Raw genomic sequence first — 18,341 nt, 5'->3', positions numbered from 1 at the left:
CGAAGATGATACCATCACTGAGGACGAAGCCCTATGAAGAGCGACTCGAGCGACTCAACCTCTTCACGTTGGAAAAGAGACGCCTGCGGGGAGACATGATACAAGTCTTTAAGTACCTGAACAAGCTCAGCAACGTTGATCACTCCAAACTCTTCACGCTACAAACCAACCTGAGAACAAGAAACAACGGAAAAACAGTTCAAGCAAAGCGATGCAATACCGACATCGGCAGGAGTTATTTCTCAAATAGAGTTGTTCGCCACTGGAACAGCCTTCCTGCAGAAGTGGTTAGCGCAGAGACCATCAACTCCTTCAAGAAACGCATTGATCGCCACTTTGCTGCATCGGGAGTGAACTGAACGTTCCCAAGAGTAGGTGCACAAGTGCTTTAATCCTTCCCTGCAAGCCACTCCTGTGGCAAACAGATTGATTAAATCACTGAATGCAGGCAGCCTAGTAATGGGCCAACAGGGTTTCTGCTGCCTGCTAGTCCATGTTTCCACGTTTCCATGATGTGTGGCACAAGCCGCCATGATGCACGGCACAAGCCACCATGATGCACGGCACAAGCCACCATGATGCATGGCACAAGCCACCATGATGCACGGCACAAGCCGCCATGATGCGCGGCACCTGCCGCCATGATGCACGGCACAAGCCACCATGATGCACGGCACAAGCCACCATGATGCATGGCACAAGCCACCATGATGCACGGCACAAGCCGCCATGATGCACGGCACAAGCCACCATGATGCATGGCACAAGCCACCATGATGCATGGCACAAGCCACCATGATGCACGGCACAAGCCGCCATGATGCACGGCACAAGCCGCCATGATGCACGGCACAAGCCGCCATGATGCACGGCACAAGCCACCATGATGCACGGCACAAGCCGCCATGATGCACGGCACAAGCCGCCATGATGCACGGCACAAGCCACCATGATGCACGGCACAAGCCGCCATGATGCACGGCACAAGCCGCCATGATGCACGGCACAAGCCACCATGATGCACGGCACAAGCCACCATGATGCATGGCACAAGCCACCATGATGCATGGCACAAGCCACCATGATGCATGGCACAAGCCACCATGATGCACGGCACAAGCCACCATGATGCATGGCACAAGCCACCATAATGCATGGCACAAGCCACCATGATGCATGGCACAAGCCACCATGATGCATGGCACAAGCCACCATGATGCATGGCACAAGCCACCATGATGCATGGCACAAGCCACCATGATGCACGGCACAAGCCACCATGATGCATGGCACAAGCCACCATGATGCATGGCACAAGCCACCATGATGCACGGCACAAGCCGCCATGATGCACGGCACAAGCCGCCATGATGCACGGCACAAGCCACCATGATGCGCGGCACAAGCCACCATGATGCATGGCACAAGCCACCATGATGCATGGCACAAGCCACCATGATGTGCGGCACAAGCCACCATGATGCATGGCACAAGCCACCATGATGTGCGGCACAAGCCACCTTGATGCACGGCACAAGCCGCCATGATGCATGGCACAAGCCACCATGATGTGCGGCACAAGCCACCATGATGCATGGCACAAGCCACCATGATGCATGGCACAAGCCACCATGATGCATGGCACAAGCCACCATGATGTGCGGCACAAGCCACCATGATGTGCGGCACAAGCCACCATGATGTGCGGCACAAGCCACCATGATGCACGGCACAAGCCACCATGATGCATGGCACAAGCCACCATGATGCATGGCACAAGCCACCATGATGCACGGCACAAGCCACCATGATGCGCGGCACAAGCCACCATGATGCACGGCACAAGCCACCATGATGCACGGCACAAGCCACCATGATGCACGGCACAAGCCACCATGATGCATGGCACAAGCCACCATGATGCATGGCACAAGCCACCATGATGCGGGGCACAAGCCACCATGATGCATGGCACAAGCCGCCATGATGCATGGCACAAGCCACCATGATGCACGGCACAAGCCACCATGATGCATGGCACAAGCCACCATGATGCATGGCACAAGCCACCATGATGCATGGCACAAGCCACCATGATGCATGGCACAAGCCACCATGATGCGCGGCACAAGCCGCCATGATGCATGGCACAAGCCACCATGATGCATGGCACAAGCCACCATGATGCATGGCACAAGCCACCATGATGCGCGGCACAAGCCACCATGATGCATGGCACAAGCCACCATGATGCATGGCACAAGCCACCATGATGCGCGGCACAAGCCGCCATGATGCATGGCACAAGCCACCATGATGCATGGCACAAGCCACCATGATGCGCGGCACAAGCCACCATGATGCATGGCACAAGCCACCATGATGCGCGGCACAAGCCGCCATGATGCACGGCACAAGCCACCATGATGCATGGCACAAGCCGCCATGATGCACGGCACAAGCCGCCATGATGCGCGCCATAAGCCGCCATGATGCGCGCCATAAGCCGCCATGATGCGCGGCACAAGTTGCCATGATGCGCGGCACAAGCTGCGAGAGCCCTTATGTTAGCAGACGACGCCATGTTGATACAGGGCAAGTGCTTTGCTTACGTTGTGGATGTGGATACGGGCAACTGACCTTGGCCTTGTGTGACGCACACCCGGAAAATTTGGATTTGCCGGTTGTCCAAGTGTGGTACTGCCTTAAGGCAGCGAGGCCGCTGACCGGATGACCGCCGGCGATGACGTCATTGGACTCCCAGCGAATCATAAGCGTGTTTTCAGAGCTCAGCCAATTGTAGATTTTTTTTTTTAATGTGAGTGATTATTTTGAGTAATTATCAAACTCAAAAGTCAGACCCACGTGTGCACCAAATATTTTTTTTCATATTGGTTACTTTATTCAATTAGCGCGAATTCAGTTAGCGCGACCGCGTTCATCCACCTAATTCTCACGCTAAATAGGGCTCTACTGTTTGTATGTATATATATATATATATATATATATATATATATATATATATATATATATATATATATATATATATATATATATATATATATATATATATATATATATATATATATATATATATATATATTATTTTTTCTGTTGATGCCTGCCTGTTAATGGAAATATTTACCTATTTTTTCCAAGTCCTTTTACAATTTAGTCATTAAAAACAAAGATCACTTAGTGGTTTGCATTTGTTCCTATATATTAAGAAAAAATGTCAACACTTGAATGGGAAAATGGGGAGCATAAGTCAAGAATAAAGGAAGACTGGAAAAGACAGCTCCCCGAGTGGTGAAAAATAGGGCTACCGTGGTGGGAGCTGGAGGCGGCGCGGGACCGCTCAATGGCGCAGGGGGAGGCAGGCAAGGAGTACAGAGAAACTGAACCCGGTTCCAAGGCCACAGAACCGTTCGGGCGGTTCCCGCAGCTTCCGCACGCAAGGCTCCAGCGGACGTGAGGGTGCATGTAGGGAGCATTGGATTTGAGAGTGTGGGAACCGGTTCCCACGGTTCCGAGAGCCTTCAGAACTGGAACCGCCAGATCCGAAAATGACGGCTCCTGCCCAGCCCTAAGTGATGATGGTTAACCATGCTTGTATGTAAACAAACTAGCGGACGGCTCCTTCCCGCTCAGCCAGCGGTGCCGAATTATCGTACTGGACATCGTATTTACCATTCTTAAGTCTCATACTCTCATGACCTACACAAAAACGATGGAATATTAAAAGAGTTAGCGTTAAGACCGTTGTTCATTGATGTTTCTTTGTTTTTTGCTGTGGTTATTGGTCGGAAACTACAAAAAAATGCAATGCGATGAGTACAATAGTTTGGCAGCACTGCGCTCAGCCTGTGGCATCAGTGTTTACTGGGCCCTTGAAAGGTAAGAACGCCACACTGCTCGTCTTCCACCCCGCCATCAAGTATTAGTGAATTCTCGTCTCTTCCCTTTGTGTTAATATTCATATGTATAACCACATACATCCAGTATATTATTAATTAATTTGAGTGTTTGCTGGGCCCTTGGAAGGTCCGTTTGTGGCTGTTACTGGTGGTACACCCATACAAACTTTATACCCGTTACCCCTCTGCCACTGTTGCAGTCTCCACCATGTTTGTTTGCTCCTCAAAGCAGTAGCCTCAAGTCTCTAAGAAGGACCAGTTCTGGCAGGTCCCAGTAAGTATCAAACATTTTAAATGTAAAATGTTGGGATTTAGTAAGGATCAAAATACATATGAAACTTTAAAAATGACCTGTTAGTGGTGAGGGCAACAAATGTTAGGCAAAAAATCTTCACCAGAAACTCAGTTTAAACCCGTTTATTTTATTTTATTTATTTGTTCAAATAACAGCCCAAGTTGGGGATGAGTCTTATAAGCCGTCAAATACGGTACTAGGATTCAGGGTCGAGACGGTCGAACCCGCCGAGGTGATAATTATTCACTTGCCAAAATTACTTGGCTGGGCCTCCACCTCCGTCTCCGCCCAGTCCCGCCAACTTTCCACTTACCTACTTCCTCGATCCGTTAATACCTGCGGAAGCGGCCGTCTCGCCCTCGCCAATGCCTATTGAACTTTTTCTTCTTTGTACACTCTCAAGAAAAGTTCTCAAACGCTACAAGCACCATGCATTTTGAGATACATGGACGAAGAATTTTGAGACACCTCTCTCCCTGTGTAGAATGGGTGGTAGCCCTGTGTGCACATGCCCTGTGTGAAGGAGTGAGGTGCCAATGGCTCAGTATTATATGTGCACTGATAAGCCTTGTCGCTTGATTTTGATGAAATTAATATATGTTAAGTAACCATAGTGGAGTTGGGTTTTCCCATTACAGGTAACTCTCGATTTACGCAAGTATTGTGTCCTTGAAGAGGTCACGTAAATCAAAAACAATGTAAATCAAACAAAAAGTAGGTTTCTATTGAAAAATAAATATTCACTTCATTCAGTGGAGAGAGAGAGAGAGAGAGAGAGAGAGAGAGAGAGAGAGAGAGAGAGAGAGAGAGAGAATATCCATATCACCGAGATATCCACTCAGGCACTCAGTCTCAGCCTCACTCATGCAAGGAAGAAATGAGGGACACCATGAGCGACTGGCTAGTATTGGTACCGGTACCAAGCAGTCTGGTACCAGTACCGTACCGTATAGCTGGTACCATTAGTACCGGTATCTGCCCACCCCTATTGTTGAGTAGCGTGGTAGCGTGGGTACTGTATTATTGTTCAAGTAGCACGTGGGAAGAACTGAGCTCAGCTGTGTGGCCGCGGCGCCGTGTGAGTCCAGTTGCTTGAGACATCTGGTGGCCACTCCATAAAATATCACGTATAAGTGAAAAAAAAAACGTGTAAATTAAACATTTATTTGAATTTTGGACCCCGCGTTATTTAAAAAACGCGTAAACCAAACTTGTGTAAATCGAGGGTTACCTGTACATTCTAGGGCAAGTCAGTTATATCTGTATCCAGTATTCTAACTCTTAGTCTGTCCTGTGATACCCATTTAATTCTTCACATGATTGTTATTTAAGAAACATGTGACTGTTTCTATCCCACTGCCAGAATTGAAATCGCTAGAAAAGCCTGCCCACAGCATGGTGGTCGGGTGAGAACTGAGGTGGAGCTACTATAGAACTGTGCAGTATACAAAGGTTATTTGTTATTTATGCATTTATGTATGATTTATTCAACCTTGTCCTGGTTATAGAATTCTCATCAGTGATGTTCTTAAAAAATGAATTACAGTACCCTCTCGAGTTTAGCGCTATCCGAGTTTCGCGATCCACGAGTTTCATGGTTAGCCCTAAATTCTTACCATCCCGACTTTCGCGTATTATCACCCCGAGTTTCGCGCTGCTTTGACATGTACGAGTCACGTCTACTTACCATCGGCGTCATGCACGCTACCTTTAAAGGTAGTATCACACTGGACGTTTTCCTCCAAACATTGTGGCTATGGAGAGAGAGAGAGAGAGAGAGAGAGAGAGAGAGAGAGAGAGAGAGAGAGAGAGAGAGAGAGGTGAGAGAGAGGAGAGGAGAGAGAGAGAGAGAGAGAAGAGAGAGAAGAGAGGAGAGAGAGAGAGAGAGAGAGAGAGAGAGAGGAGAGAGAGAGAGAGAGGAGGGAGAGAGAGAGAGAGAGAGAGAGAGAGAGAGAGAGAGAGAGAGAGAGAGAGAGAGAGAGAGAGAGAGAGAGAGAGAGAGAGAGAGAGAGAGAGAGAGAGAGAGAGAGAGAGAGAGAGAGAGAGAGAGAGAGAGAATGGGTCGTTTTGAAGCCACAGTTGAAGGCGGCTGCCTTATGATTGGCTGACAGTTCTGAACACACGCTTGTGATTCGCTGGGAGTCCGATGACGTCATTGCCGACGCAAACCCTATCAGCGGCTTCACTGCTTTAAGGCGGTGTCACAATGGCCATTTTCGTCCAACCGTTGGGGCTACGGGCAACGCCTGTACGCCCAACCGGGAGCGAGTTCACGTTTATTCGTAAGCTGGTGTCACACAGGGCTTTTTTCTTCCCACCGCGTTGGCGCCAGCTAGGGCAACCAGCAACTCCAACTCTTCCAGGTGTGCATCACACACAGCCAAGGTCACTTGCCCATATCCACATCCACAACGTAAACAAAACACTTGCCCTGTTTCAACATGGCGTCGTCTGCTAAAGTAAGAGCTGTTGTGACTTGTGCTGCCATTACCCAAGTTATGGACTTGTTGCTGCAGTTAAACGGAAGGAAGAAACAGCTGTGGGTGTGGCGTGCCTGTGGTTCCTCCATGCCAGTTCTCATTGTCACCACTGCACGTGCGCAGCCAACCCACCCATCTTGACTCAACCACATAAACACATGGATCGAATAACATTAAACACACACACACACACACACATGCACACACCAGACTCATTAGGAACCATTGCAGATGTTTCTGACAAACAGAAACGAATTCACCATTTCTTGAGTGTGTTAGAACATATTTGGTGAGTGGCTCACATGAACCAAACCTAGCTCTTGGCAAGAAGAGAGCAGTCGTCTTTAACACTGCTCTCTTCTTGCCATTGGGTATGTTTGGTTTGTAGGAACCACTCACCAAATAAGTTCTAACACACTCTAGGAAATGGCGAAGCCATATTTGTTTGTGAGAAACATCTGCCATGGTTCATGATGAGTCTGGTGTGTGCATGCGTGTGTATTTACCTAGTTGTATTTACCTAGTTGTAGTTTTACAGGGCCTGGGCTTATGCTCGTGTGGTCCCGTCTCCGTATCTATAATTATCCAACTTTTCCTTGAAGCTCTGCACACTCTTCGCCGATACTATTTCTTCACTTAGTCTGTTCCAAACCTCTATATTTCTTTGTGGGAAGCTATATTTCTTTGTGTCTCTTGAGCATCTTCCCTTCCTCAACTTTTTACTATGTCCTCTAGTATTCCTGCTGGAAGGTTCCTCTCTTAGTAGCAATTTCTCGTTATCTACTTCTTCCATTTTACTCAATAGCCTTTATATTTGTATTAGGTCTCCTCTTTCTCTTCTTTGTTCTAGTGTTGGCAAGTCCATATCCTTTAGTCTCTCTTCATATGTCAGTCCCTCCAGTTCTGGAACCATTTTTGTTGCCATCCTCTGTATTCTTTCTAGTTTTATTATGTGTTTCTTCATATGTGGAGACCACACTGTTTCTGCATATTCTAGTTTAGGTCTGATCATAGTAGTTATTAATTTTTTCATCATTTCTTTGTCCATGTAGTGGAATGCTATACCTATATTTCTCACCATGTTATATGTATCACCAAAGATCCGATTTATATGACTTTCTGGTTGCATATAATGTTGCATTATTACTCCCAAGTCTCTCTCTTCATTTACTTTCTTTAATATTTCCCCATCTCCCATTTTATATGTCCATTTTGGTCTTTCTACACTTTTTCCCATTTCCATAACATGACATTTCCTCACGTTGAATTTCATCTGTGTGTATGTGTGTGTGTGTGTGTGTCTTTGTTGTTACTCGATCCACGTGTTTATGTGGTCGGTCTACTAGATGGGTGGGTTGGCCGCTCATGTGCAATGGTGACAATGAGAACTGGTACGGAGGAACCACAGACACGCCACACCCACAACAGCTTCTTCCTTCCATTTAACTGATGCAACAAGTCCATAACTTGGGTAATGGCAGCACAAGCCATGACAGCCCTTACTGTAGCAGATGACGCCATGTCAATACAGGGCAAATGCTTTGTTTACGTTGTGGATGTGGATACGGGCAACCGACCTTGGCCGTGTGTGACGCACACCCGGAAAAGTTGGATTTGCCAGTTGCCCAAGCTGCCACCAATGCGATGGGAAGAAAAAGGCCCAGTGTGACACCAGGTTACGGACAACCGACAACTCGCACCTGGATGGGTGCACAGGTGTTGCCAGTAGCCACAACGGTTAGAGGAAAACGGCCAGTGTGACACTGCCCCAAGGCAGCGAGGGCGCTGACCGGGTGAGCACCGGCGATGATGTCATCAGACTCCTAGCGAATCACAAGCATGTTTTCAAACCTCAGCCAATCGTAAGGCTTCATCTGTGGCTTTAAAACGACCCGTTCTCTCTTCCTGTCTCTTCCTTTTTCCAAGGTACGTATTTTGAGATAACAAGGGAGTAAAGGAGGAAAAAAAGTGAGCTCCGGGGGGCACCATGAGCCAATTATAATCGTGCCACTATAAACAGTTGCCTGCGCCATGACGGGCTTGGGGCTGACCATCAGGCCCAGATGGATAATCTACCGGCGCCATAGCCCACATGTAATAAAAAAATAAATAAATAAAAAATAAATAAATCTCCACGGGTCGGAACAGATAGGCAATTTTTCAGTGTTTTCAATACCTCGAGTTTCGCGATCCTTGAGTTTACTGCTATACCTTCGGAACGAAGCGAGCGTGAAACTCAAGAGGGTACTATATACAATAACATCAAACAGCTGAAACTTGCAAACAGTGGAGATAACTCACTCCACCTTTGCTCAGCTCACACACTAGCCAACTGGCATCTTCTAGTGCTAGCGGTATGGTTGTATTTCTTTCAGGAAAGTTTTATTCATTACTATAAATGTCATTCACCCATGCCCCAGATATTCAACAGTGTAGGTGAGGGGTAGCAAAACGGGCAAACTGTAAATAAAGCACTGGTCTATCCACGGTGGGATATTTGAAATGTCCCCTGCATTCAGTTGATGAAACGGCCACCAAACATTGTGCAATGTTGCACAACAGAGCATATAAGTTGTGCATTAGTCAAACAGCTTGATAAAATGTTGCATGGGGAGGGCAATATTTGTAATCAAAGGAGTCACCACTGTTGCACCTTCTTACCTTCTACGACTGTTTTATTCAACTATGATTGATGTTTCTGATAAATGGTTACCTATAAGAGCTGCTGAAGGGATATTGTCAGAGTACTGTTGTTGTCATTCGACATTTTGTTGCAGTCGGCTGATCGATTGTCCAATTTGGCTCGTGTGGGGAGTTGTGTGACTAAAAAGTGAACAGAACTGCCCGTCGTCGTAGCAAGCAGTCTATCCATGGCAGGATATTTGAAATGCTGACCTCGTTGAAATTGCAAGCAGTCATAAGTCACATATATTAAAACTCAAAGACTACCTATCTATATGACTGTCTTCATTGTGATGCATGGTGGAGACAATCCCTACATTTTATCATGAGTTTACAGTATCTAATGATTGGACTTCATCATATAACTTGACGTCATCTTGCCAAAGCATTACAAATTTAAATTGTCAATGCAACAATAATAATTGACAAACCTGTGGATACGTGGGCCAGTTTGAATAACTCTTCAAACCCTGTCGAACTTCTTCATCACTCAATATATCAAAACTGGAATATTCAGCTTCATGCTTATTAAGAAGATCAACTGTAGTGCGGCTAAATCCTGTAAAAGAAAAACAAATTAGTCACACAGAAAGCTGCTTCATAGGTCACACATCACTCAAAATAAGACATTTGTTGGCACTAAAGGTATGGAATTATATTTTGAGTTCAGTTTCTATTTCCAGTTACGATTACAGTCACCTCTCGATTAACACGAGTTTAAATAATGCGTTTTTGATTTAACACGAGTTGATATTTAATACATATCTTGTGGCTGGCAGCAACCCCGCCGCCACAATGTTACGATGATTTTGAATGTGAATGTCTTCAGTTTGCTCTTACCAGTGCCTCATTTTCTTTGGTTACCTTCACCACCTTCTCAGCCATCCTCTCCTCCAACTGCTCCTCCACAATCTCCTTAAGGCTCTGTACACTCCCACTTTGCATCATCTCATCACCTGATACATGTAAACATTTCATCAGCTGATACATGTAATGATAATATTAATGATGATAATAACAATGCTCCCTTCCTCCACTGTCCTCCTGCCAGTGCACCCACCCACCCCTCACTCCTTCCTCCACTGTCCTCCCTGCCAGTGCACCACCCCTCACTCCCTTCCTCCACTGTCCTCCCTGCCAGTCACCACCCACCCCTCACTCCCCTTCCTCCACTGTCCTCCCTGCCAGTGCATCACCCACCCCTCACTCCCTGTCCTCCTGTGCCAGTCCCTGCCAGTGCCCCTCCTCCCCTTCCTCCACTGTCCTCCCCTGCCAGTGCACCCACCCCTCCTCCCTTCCTCCACTGTCTTCCCTGTTAGTGCAGTGCAGTGACAGGGACAGTGGAGGAAGGGTGAGGATGGTGATGGACTAATCAAGCAGGGGCATTGGAGAAGGGAGCATTTATTATCATCATCATTAATATTATCTTCATGTATCAGCTGATGAAATGTTTACATGTATCAGCTGATGAGAAGCGGACCAATCACAAGGTGATAATCCTCGCACCAATCAGGAGGGGACTGCTCGACATGCTCAGAGTGTGCAGGGAAAGAGATGCGTGCAGGCTCTCCCATCAGGGCATGGCATTGCAAAGCTATTGGGAGTCCCAATCCATCCCAGTGGCACCGACAAGCAATGGGCCGATGCCGTGCTGACTGCTCTCAAAGACTGGGGAGTAACGGATCGCATTTCTGCCCCTATCCTGTGACACCACAGCTTTGAACACAGGGATTTCGGCAGGGTATGTACCATAATCGAGCAACGGCTCAATAGTAGAGTTCTTCACCTCACTTGCCGTCACCACATCTTGGAATTGGTGTGCGAAGGCATTTACAGCATGCATCGGCCATTCCTCTGGGCCTGATGTTTCTCTCTGCCTGAGCCGTTCTCAGAAGCCTGCCCCCTGCCTCATACTAACCGTCCTCGGCTGCTAGAGAGTCAACTTAAGGAGACCGACTGAGTAAAGTCCTATCTTCTTTCCTTATCACCCAAATTGCAGATTTGATTTTTTGATGATTTGTTTTGCATAAGTGAATATATAGTGAACGTTTGAGCAACTTTGGCCATATTTCATTTTTTTTAATCAAACGCCAAAATAAAAAAAATAAAAACATTTGATGAAAAACTGACTAGGTTTTCCTTTATAATTTCTTGCAAAATTGTCTGACAGTAGTTTACATCTCAGGTAAGAAAGCTGTTGTGGCAGAATTTTATTTCTCTTCAGTTTAGAGCAAAAAAATATTCCATTTTCCCGTTTAATTATATTTTTCAAAAAATATATAAGTTCCAAAGCAAATTTTTAAATTCTGAGACAACAGAAAAAAGCCATTTTAATGCTCTTTCCACCAGTATCTTATTCATTAAAGTCGAATAATAAATGTAGGAAATTATTCACAATGCATTGTAAAAAGTTAGCTTTGAGTTACAGGGCATTAAAGTTACGTAAGTACATGATTGATGTTCCTCATCTATGACTGGCCACACTGTGCGAATATTGTTAGTACCAGGTATTGTAATGTTGTTGTCTTGCTATTTAAGAGATCTTGAGTCATGAACATGGCATATTACTCACTCAAAGGTGAGGGTGTCAGGGAGCCACCGGCCTCATTGTTGCCAGCTTTTGTTTGCATCGCTTGGTGTTAGAAACTATCTGGCTGGTAGGATTTGCTTTTTCCTTTTCTGTTTTAATCTTTTTCTTGGCTGTGATGATCTGTCAGAAGCTCTGTCTTTCCTTGTCTTGAATTCGTTTTTTTTTTTTTTTTTTTTTTTTTTTGTGTGTGTGTGTGTGTGTGTGTGTGTGTGTGTGTGTGTGTGTGTGTGTGTGTGGTGAGATGGGCTCTTCTCTCTTGAAACTGAAGTAGAAGGCTGTGGTAATGATGGTGTTGGACGTTGAAGCATCAGGGAACAGCAGTCGTGGCAGCAGGGAGCAGTGAGAGGTGGTGGTGAGTGAGGCAGCGGTGGGTGGTGGAGAGTCAGGCCTCGCTTGCTCCATGCGAACGCCTGTCTGTCTCTCTTCATTTTCTGCTTGAGCATGGCGTGCCTTCTTCAAGCAGGCAGTCCTCTTGACAATGGCAGCCTTTCTTCTTGGCATTTGAACTGGATGAAGCCAGCATCATCAGCAGTTTTTGTCATACTGAGGAAAAAAAGGCAGTGTGGGGGAGAGCGTACACTACCACCTATCCTCTGTGTGACAAGGACACGCACTGATGAATTATGGTGAGAGCTACGGGACAGTGTTGTCCCACGCCAAGACAGGAGAAAGTATCGACACCACCAGAGAGAAAACTATTCGTGTCTAAATACTACAGTGTTTTTCTTACAAATTTTTTTCTAAAGGTATCTTCTGCCTCACGTGACCTTGACTGATGCAGCGGGGTGATTTAAACGTCGATTTAAACACCTTATAAACTCTGTCGGTTAAAATTCCCCCTGTAATGTTTTCTATGCCCTTAGGGTGATCATTGACAAGTTTCTCATTTTCAATATTTTTTCATTTTCACCTCATGTGTGTGTGTGTGTGTGTGTGTGTGTGTGTGTGTGTTCATATAATCTAATGGGGAAGGAGAAAGGGAGGAAGAGAGTGATAGAGTGAGAGATAAGGCTAAATATAAGAGGGTGTGAGAAAGGAGGAAACAAGGGAAATGAGTGAAGGAAATGGGGCGGGAAAAGAAGAGAGGGAGGGAGGGTCAGGCAAAGGTGAGGAAAAAGGGAGAGAAAAGGTGTGAATGGGAGGGAAAGAGATTAAAAGAGAAAAACTGGGAGGGAGGAGAAAGGAAAAGAAGAAAGAAATGAGAAGGAAGGAGAAAAATACAGGGACTGAGAGGGAGAAGAAAGAAAGGAAGTGGGGGGGGAGTGAACCAGGGAAAAGCCTAACGGCACACTAGGCTGCGACGGAAAATCTAAAGTCGAAAATCAGGTCACGACACGTTGTTAGAAACGGAACTCCATCATAAGTTGAGGACCTCCTGTACTCTTAAACACTTTCTATACTTTTAAACCAACGTAATTTTAACAACATATAAAATAAAAAAAAATTTAGTTGAAATTTTTTAGGCTAGAAAATGCTTATTTTACCGCAAAATATTTGAAATAATAAATATATAAAAATACCTATAAACTGCAAAATCCCACGATATAGCGAAAAATCTGCGATACAATACAATTTAAAAATCCATGCTACAGTGAGACCGCGATACGTGAACCGCGATATGGTGAGGGATTACTGTATTTATGAATACATCTCAAAATTATCAATTAATTTATGGTTCTTTATGGGCACCAATTAAATCTGCATATTTTTACATATAATACATGATGATTATGTTGAGTTTATGGCCTAAAATTTATAATCAGTAGTGACATTTGAAATTTGGCGAGCGCGGCCAGCCTGGATATGGGGCAAGGCGCTGTTTTCCCCTGGCCGTAGTGAAAGGGTTAAGTGTTTAAAAGTCCTCGTCAGCACTCTCAAGTCAATAGTGAAGTTAAGAGTAGGTATTAGGCTAATAGTAGGTGAGGATACATTTTGAGAGTGAAGTTAATAGTAAAGTCAAAAGTTAATACGTACAGGTAACTCTCGATTTACGCGAGTTTGGTTTATGCGTTTTTAAATAACGCGGGGTCCAAAATCCAAATAAATGTTTAATTTACACGTTTTTTTTTTACTTATATGCAATATTTTATGGAGTAATACAAATGTCTCATGCAACTGACTCTGCAGGCGCGTGTACACACAGCTGAGCTCAGTTCTTCCCGCGCGCCACTTGAACAACAATACAGTACCCACGCTGCAACGCTACTCAACAACAACAACACCCTCGCTGCTGTGCTACCACGAGGGGAAGGGCAGCCAGAGGAGGAACCACGAGAGGGAGAGGAGTCAGATTGATACAGTAGGCAATAAAGGTACAAACTTACCTCTTGTTTGATTTACATTGTTTTTGATTTACGCGACCTCTTCAAGGATACAATACTCGCGTAAATCGAGAGTTACCTGTACCAAGTTTAGTATTAATAGTTGAGGAGGATACGGGCCCTGGTCAGCCTGGTTACTCTAAGCTTAACTAGCTTCGTGGAACTCATTGTGGTACTGGAATAAATACGTGGATAGCTACTGAACCGATCAGCTGATATGCTCTTCTTCTTTCTTGTGACCACAACTTACCGACCTCACAAGAAAATAACCGACATGCTGGTGACTGAGTTTTTGACTAGAATTTCGATGAGTTTCCCGTGAAATGCTGCCAACTTTGAGTCTCTGTGCAAAATTTTCGAGAAACTAGCGGTTGGGTGACCAATGACCATGTTCACATGTGCTGGGGTGAGATTCACAGAGGTGCGTGATAATGGCCCATGGTAAAAGCTACAAACTAATGATTTCACTTTCAACTTAGACTTCAGATTTGTTTTGTCATAGTCAGATGGCGCTGATCGGATGGGCGCCAGCAATGACGTCATCACATTCAGCCAATCACAAGCATGTTATCAGAACTGTCAGCCAACCTTAAGGCAGCCAGCTGCCTTCAGCTGCAGCTTCAAAATGATACATTCTCTTTTCACATTTTCTTCCTTTTTACACAGTACATATTTTGAGATAACAAGGGAGTAAAGTGGGAAAAAAAAGTCAGCTTCTTCACAGGCCAGAACCAATAAGTGCTTTTTCAGGGTTTTCAATACCCCGAGTTTAGCGCTACACCTGCGGAACGAAGCAAGCGTGAAACTCAGGAGGGTACTGTATAGTAATAGACTTTCGGCATCAACGGACTAAGTTACCCCGAATTAGTCCATTTAATCGAGGGTTTACTGTATATTCCCATTAAATTTTCAATGCTTGTTTCTCATTTCTTTTGCTTGCCTGATTACTTCACTGCCACAGGTGTGTTTTTTGTTATGTCTCAAATCTGATTTGTGTTAAATGTGCTAAATAATAAGATACCATATTTCCTGTTATACAAGACGCACCAGCATATAAGACGCACCTATAATTTGGCAAGATATATTTACAAAAATTTTTTAAAAACTCCACATTTTCCCTGATCTTAATGTGTATGCAGTATTACATTCAGCCACCTTACTTACAATTATGAATATGATACTGTATGTTGCTTTGTGCTCTTCTCTGTGTTCAAAGTGTTCCACTATTGGTTGAAGAATTACAATGCTCTTACCCCAAGCAACTGTGACTTTGAAATGGTAAACAAAAGGGTTGGTTGGTAGATTCACTCACTGCACAGTGTGCATGCGGTAACTTTCGCGGAGCTACTGAGGGAACTAATCCCACGGGAATGCTACGTTCGATGGGCAATCTTGGTCTTGACTCTCAAGGACCGTATACCTACTTTCAAGTAGAAATAGATTTTGATTAATTTTTTCAATCATATTATGTTTTAATATGGTTATTTTTACAATGAGAAACAAAAAAGCGGTGGATGAGTGGTTAGTGTGCCAGCCCCGCATTCGCTGCGTTGTGGATGATACGGATTTGAATCCACCGCTACCACCTGGGATTTTTCAGTCACCGCTGAGTGGCCTAAGGCTACCCACATGCTGTCCTGAAGACCGGCTATCAGCCTGGGGTGGGTTTCATCATAGTGCTCTCCCAAGCGTGGTGACGTCACGCACAGTTGGGAGAATTTCTTGGGCGTGTTTCATCACCGCGCCACAAGCACTTCCAAGTAGGATTGGGGGCGGTCTTGGGAGTAACCAGCGTTGCCAATCTTCCGCGTCGCTTTGACGTCTAATATGTCTTCAATTAACCTAAATTACACTTCTTATATATAATTATGGAATTATAAATATAAACAATTGATATTTAGTTGAAATACAGCGATAGTATCTTCATTGTAAGGAATATGTGCAAGTATTTTTTTTCCGTCTGCATCTTCAACGGCACCACGGTGTAAACAAACATTTAGTGAGTCGTGAGTAGACCCTGGCCACCTCGCCACCATGGCCCGCAGCTTTTACTGTGCATCAAATAACACTTGCACATTGATGCTGTGGTAGTTCTTGCGGTTGACGCACACTTCTTCGTGCTCATGTGGGGCCACTATTCTTACGTGGGTGCCATCAACAGCACACCACACCGGAAAACCAGCAATTTCGGCAAACTCCGCCTTCATTCTCTGCTGCTCCCCGGTTTAAAGGAACCCCATGAACCGCCTCATATTCTCTTGTGTCACGAGAGCATCCACGGTCTGGGTGATGATTCTGCTGACTGTGGCCCGGGAAACTCCAAAGTCATCTGCGCTGCACTGCTGCATTTTCTCGGTGGCGGGGTATCGCAGAGTCAACGCCACTTTCAGCTCCGCTGTGACCGCACGGCTCCTCTCAGTCCTGTTGCCAATCACGTGTCGCACCAAGTCAGTGACGAACAACAGGCCAGCACGATCCACCCTGTACCTCTTCTTGAACTCGGTGTCATTGTACTCGTTAACCCTCTCGCGCACGATGACGCGTTTCGCGTCATCAAAGTAAAAGGTCCTGGCGCACGATGACGCGAAACGAGTCATAAAAGTAAAAAAAATGATTAAAAATTAAATTTTCGGTGAAAGTGCGTAAAATTTGGAGTGTCATTTGTTGGGATAAGTTTCTTAGAGGTAACATATGGCAACCTTTCTAAGGAACGTAAATGAGGAACGTAGAGCGATTTTTAGTTGTTAGCCTACTCTGACGGGAGAGGAAAAAATACAGTTTTCTTGGTGTAACTCAGGAACTAATAGGCGTACGAAGATTTTGAGGATACCATAAGAATCCTCACTAAATTCCGCTTCGAAACATATATTCGGCTAAAAAAGTTGGCCCACAAAATTTCGAGATAGCAAGTGGGGAAGAGTTGGTACTTAGGATTTATTGTCTACAATACTCTATACGGAGCCTTGAAACGAGTGTCTATTGTTTATATATATTTTTCCTCTATTTTTATTTGCGCATGTTCTAGTATCTTACTGTGCGCGAGAGGGTTAAAGATGTCCCTTCTTGGGCGAAAATTCCTTGGTCGGTGCTGGCGGGGTTGTTCACGGGCTGCCATGTTTACAGTCTGACGCTTGGAACCTTCCTTGGGAGCGCTTGGGAGACCCCGCACGGCCTCCCAAGGCGGCGAGCGAGATAGGCAGAGTTCCAAGGCTTGGGAGCTTTCGTGAAACATGCCCAAGGTTTCTCGCACGCTTGGGACTCCTTGAGCACACTTCCAAGGACTTGGGAACTTTGATGAAACCCACCCCTGGACTCTAGAAGAAGCTGTTCAAGTGAAATCAAGAATGAGCTCTGTGGGGGCAGCATGAGCCAAGAATAAAGGTGCCACTATAAACAATTGCCTGCACCATGACGGGCTCGGGTCGACCATCAGGCCCCTAAAGTATAGCCTACCAGCGCTATAGGCCATATGTAAAAAAATAAAAAAATAAAAAAAAAAAAACTTTAGTCATCCACTGATATCCATTCTTTCGAACATGTATCACAGGAACCGTCAACTGACTGGGCCGCTGCACAGCAGAAATACCTCCAGACTAATCTGCCCAAGTCTGCCCCACGATTGCCGAATTCATGTCAGGCAGCACCCTGCTTCATCAATACTGTTCCCGTGTAATAGCCACTTTAACCATCACTGCCAAGGTACCCGGCACACTGGTGACTGGCGAGCTGCGGGGGTGTTGTGTGTTGTGTTTTGTGTTCACAACGTGCCTCGGCTCCCACGTGTGGTGTCTTCTTCTTCTTGTGACCTGTACGGTCATATCCTCCTCCTCTCTTCTGCTTATTCACACTTTCCTTTTCTATTGCATCACACTATTCATTATTTAAATCAATCAAAATTTGTACCTTCTGCATATACCACGCAGAAGTAACTTTTTGGAATTTTCTGAGTGAAAAAAAGTGCGCGTTACACGTTGCAAAATACAGTATATTTCATTCTGGGGACATCAGGGAACTATTGTGTCAAATGGAGGTGATTTGGGTGTTGGTTTTGTACCA

At 45.3% G+C, this 18,341-nt stretch overlaps 1 protein-coding gene across 1 annotated transcript in view; it reads right to left on the bottom strand.

The window, feature by feature from the left end:
• LOC127009727 (glutaredoxin-3-like) overlaps positions 1–18,341 on the bottom strand; it is a gene marked incomplete at its 3' end in the record, with an annotated part of 122,794 nt that overhangs the window by 41,260 nt on the left and 63,193 nt on the right. The window contains 1 exon segment of the mRNA XM_050883100.1: positions 9,806–9,933. Coding sequence (XP_050739057.1) covers positions 9,806–9,933 — 128 coding nt within the window.

Source organism: Eriocheir sinensis, chromosome 41 (genome assembly GCF_024679095.1).
Source record: "Eriocheir sinensis breed Jianghai 21 chromosome 41, ASM2467909v1, whole genome shotgun sequence".
Taxonomy (NCBI): domain Eukaryota; kingdom Metazoa; phylum Arthropoda; class Malacostraca; order Decapoda; family Varunidae; genus Eriocheir; species Eriocheir sinensis.
Note: the sequence above shows the minus strand (reverse complement) of the source record. Positions and strands in the feature narration are given on the sequence as shown.